A 3,002-nucleotide genomic window follows, 5' to 3' on the forward strand; every position below is an offset into this window, starting at 1 on the left:
AAAGAGTGTGAACATAGTCTAAGGCCCTGATCCAAAACTCACTGGAATCAATGGGAATGCCCTACTGCAAATCAGGCTTTCACTCAAATGAACTTAAGCCATTTCCTATAGTTCTTTTTTGTGTCATTTGTTAGTCAACCATGGCTGTTGCATATGTTGCATATAGCCATGTCTTCTGCTTTGGGAAATTGAGAATAATCTGTTAAAATAAATAATCCATATTTAACATGATATACAGTTGTTTTTATCTTCTAAATCAGTGGTGCTCAACCTTTTTCCCTTGCAGGCTGGATGGGCAGTGCCTGGTCTGACTGCTGGCCAGACCAGTCCAGTGCCTGAGACCAACACTGTGGGCACTATCTAGACAGGCGAAGGCGGGCAGGGGGTAGGCCAGCCCAAGCCTGGCCTTGCATCAGCTGTCCCATGGAGGGCAAAGGGAGAGGGATGTGAGTCAGCTGGAGGTGGAAGGTGAAGGGGGCATGGTTCAGCACTGCAGGGGGGATGGGGCTTGATCCTGGTCCAACCTGGCACTGCAGGGGAAAAGGGGGTGTGGCCCAGGACCATGGGGGTGGGGTGGAGAAGGGGACAGGGGGCATGGCTCAGCCCCAACACGGCCCCAGGGGAGAGAAGGGGGCTTGACCCAGCCCTGCACAGAGAAGGGGGCATGGCCTGGCTCAAACCCAGCCCCACAGGGCGAAGGGGTACAGCCCAGCTCCAACTGGCTGGAGTCTGGGAATTTGGCAGGGAAGAGGGTGGTGTATTAATGGCCACTGCTGCTCCTCTGCCAAATATCTGAACCCCAGGGACTCCCATGGGGCAGATGCACTGGCTGCATTTTTGGCCTGCAGGCCAGAAGTTGAGCGCCTCTGTTCTAAAGGTTTGCTAAGATATCTTGCTAGGTACCCTTCTATAATGAATCCTGATATTTCTACTCTTTCTTTTTTTCAGGTCCTCCACCAACAGCAAGTCCAGGATCATCGTAAGTCTTTTATGTATTAGTTTTTATATCGGCAATTAAACATGAACTTGTCATTTTATGCAACAGTAGTAGTTGAACATTCTGTTTAAATGTATAGCAGTTTGGGACAACTGTATTATCTAAGGCATGGGTATGTTTCCAAAGTGTCCTGTCAGCTCTTCTTTTTTACACTAGACTGTTTGTTTAATTTTCAGCATTTATTTTCTTTGGATCATGTGCTACCCTCAGCTTTTGCACAGTCCCATTGACTTCAGTACACATGCTGCACATGGAATATGGGTAGAATGTGTCTTTTAACACGTGATGGAGCCCAATCTTGAAAGCCATCTCTTCTGGGTGTAGTTCTTACTGCCCAGGAATAATCTCACTGATATTAATTAGACTAAATGTATTGAGAAGTGTAACTAATACTTAAATAGATCCAGTCTTTAAAAAATGAAATGTGCATTTGAAGGTGGTATCTAATTATGTGGTAGCTATGTTATTTATCAGCACTTTAATTGAAACTTGACCTGTCTTAGTGACATTAGAGATGTTGAACTGGTGACAGAAATAAATGCAGTAGTAACCAAAGTGAAAAACTAAACCAATTTTAGGTGTGTAAAATTTTGAGGCTAATCAGTGTTCCTTATTTAAAGATGATTAGGTAACCCTAGATGTATTGCAGAGAATAAGTGTTTTGGTTACAATCTGGGGAAGGCCTCCAACTACAGAACGGCATGCCATGATGCCTTCTATTGGAATGTCACAAAATGTGTCTTTGCCTGTCTGTCTTTATGAAGGTATCTTACATCAAGGCTCCTTTGTTTGTTCGCAAAGGTAGAGCTTTTGTTTTTGATAAGAATTTATCTTGTAGCTTTATGGCCTTGAAGAGGGTGTTCTTAATTGTGTGTTAAATCCCAGATCTCAGTAAGGTAGTGTTCTTTTGCAGTTCAGGAGACTTCATTACTTAGGGAAGCTAGATGCTTTCAAGTGAGCAGGATGAAATGGGATGCATGCTAAGGGTACAGATGGAATTGGCTGAGGTAATTTCAGAGCCATTAGCTGTCCTCTTTGAGGACTCATGGAGGTCAGATGAAGTCCTGAATGATTGGAAAAGGGCAAATATATAGTGTCCACCCTTAAGAAAGGGAGGATTGAATTACAGAAGCTGTCAGCCTAACCTTGGGACCAGGAAAGATCATGGAGTAGGTTCTCAAGGTACTGCTTGATATCTTCATTAATGATTTGGACAGTGGGATTGAGAGTGTGTTTAGCAAATTTGTGAACAGCACCAAGTTGGGTAGAGTTGCAGACACTCTGGAGCAGGGGCGGGCAATTATTTTGGGTGAAGGACCGCTTACTGAGTTTTGGCAAGCCATCGAGGGCCGCATTACAGGCAGACCAGGTCAGATTAATATTAATTTTCTAATTTTTTTAGTGGCCCAGGAGGCCAGATAGAATGGTTTAGCAGACCGCATTCGGCCCGCGGGCCACATTTTGCCTACCCCTGCTCTGGAGGGTAGGGCTAGGATCCAGAATGACCTAGATAGACTACAGAAATGGTCTGCAGTCAGTCAGATGAGATTCAGCAAGGACAAAGACAAAGTTCTGCACTTGGGAAGGAATAACTGTATGTGCAAATGCAGACTGAGCATACTGAGTTGTATTAACAGGAGTGTCACCTGCAGATCTAGGAGAGAGATTCCTCTGCTGTGTTTGGCATTGGTGGGGCCTCACCTGAAATACCATGTCCAGTTTTGGGCCCCCCCACTTCAAGAAGGGTGTGAACAATTCGGAAAGAATCCAGCACAGAGCAACAAAAAAGATTAGGAGCCTAAGAGGCAAGACTTATGAGGAAAGGCTGAAAGAGCTAGGGTTATTTAGTCTGGAGAGAAGAACTAAATTAACAGCTAGAAAAATAAAAGAAGGGGGATTTGATAACAAACTTTAAATACCTGAAGGGCCATTATCAAGAGGATGGAGATGGGCCTTCCTTGGTGGCCATAGCGGACAAGGCTAGGAACACCGACTTCAAGCTTCA

The 3,002-nt window shown here is 44.7% G+C and overlaps 1 protein-coding gene across 1 annotated transcript in view; it reads left to right on the forward strand.

The window, feature by feature from the left end:
* The window catches only part of ROR1 (receptor tyrosine kinase like orphan receptor 1), a 73,692-nt gene that overhangs the window by 3,404 nt on the left and 67,286 nt on the right, over positions 1-3,002 (forward strand). Inside the window, 1 exon segment of the mRNA XM_025191179.1 lies at positions 949-979. Coding sequence (XP_025046964.1) covers positions 949-979 — 31 coding nt within the window.

Source organism: Alligator sinensis, unplaced genomic scaffold (assembly GCF_000455745.1).
Source record: "Alligator sinensis unplaced genomic scaffold, ASM45574v1 scaffold558_1, whole genome shotgun sequence".
NCBI lineage: Eukaryota > Metazoa > Chordata > Crocodylia > Alligatoridae > Alligator > Alligator sinensis.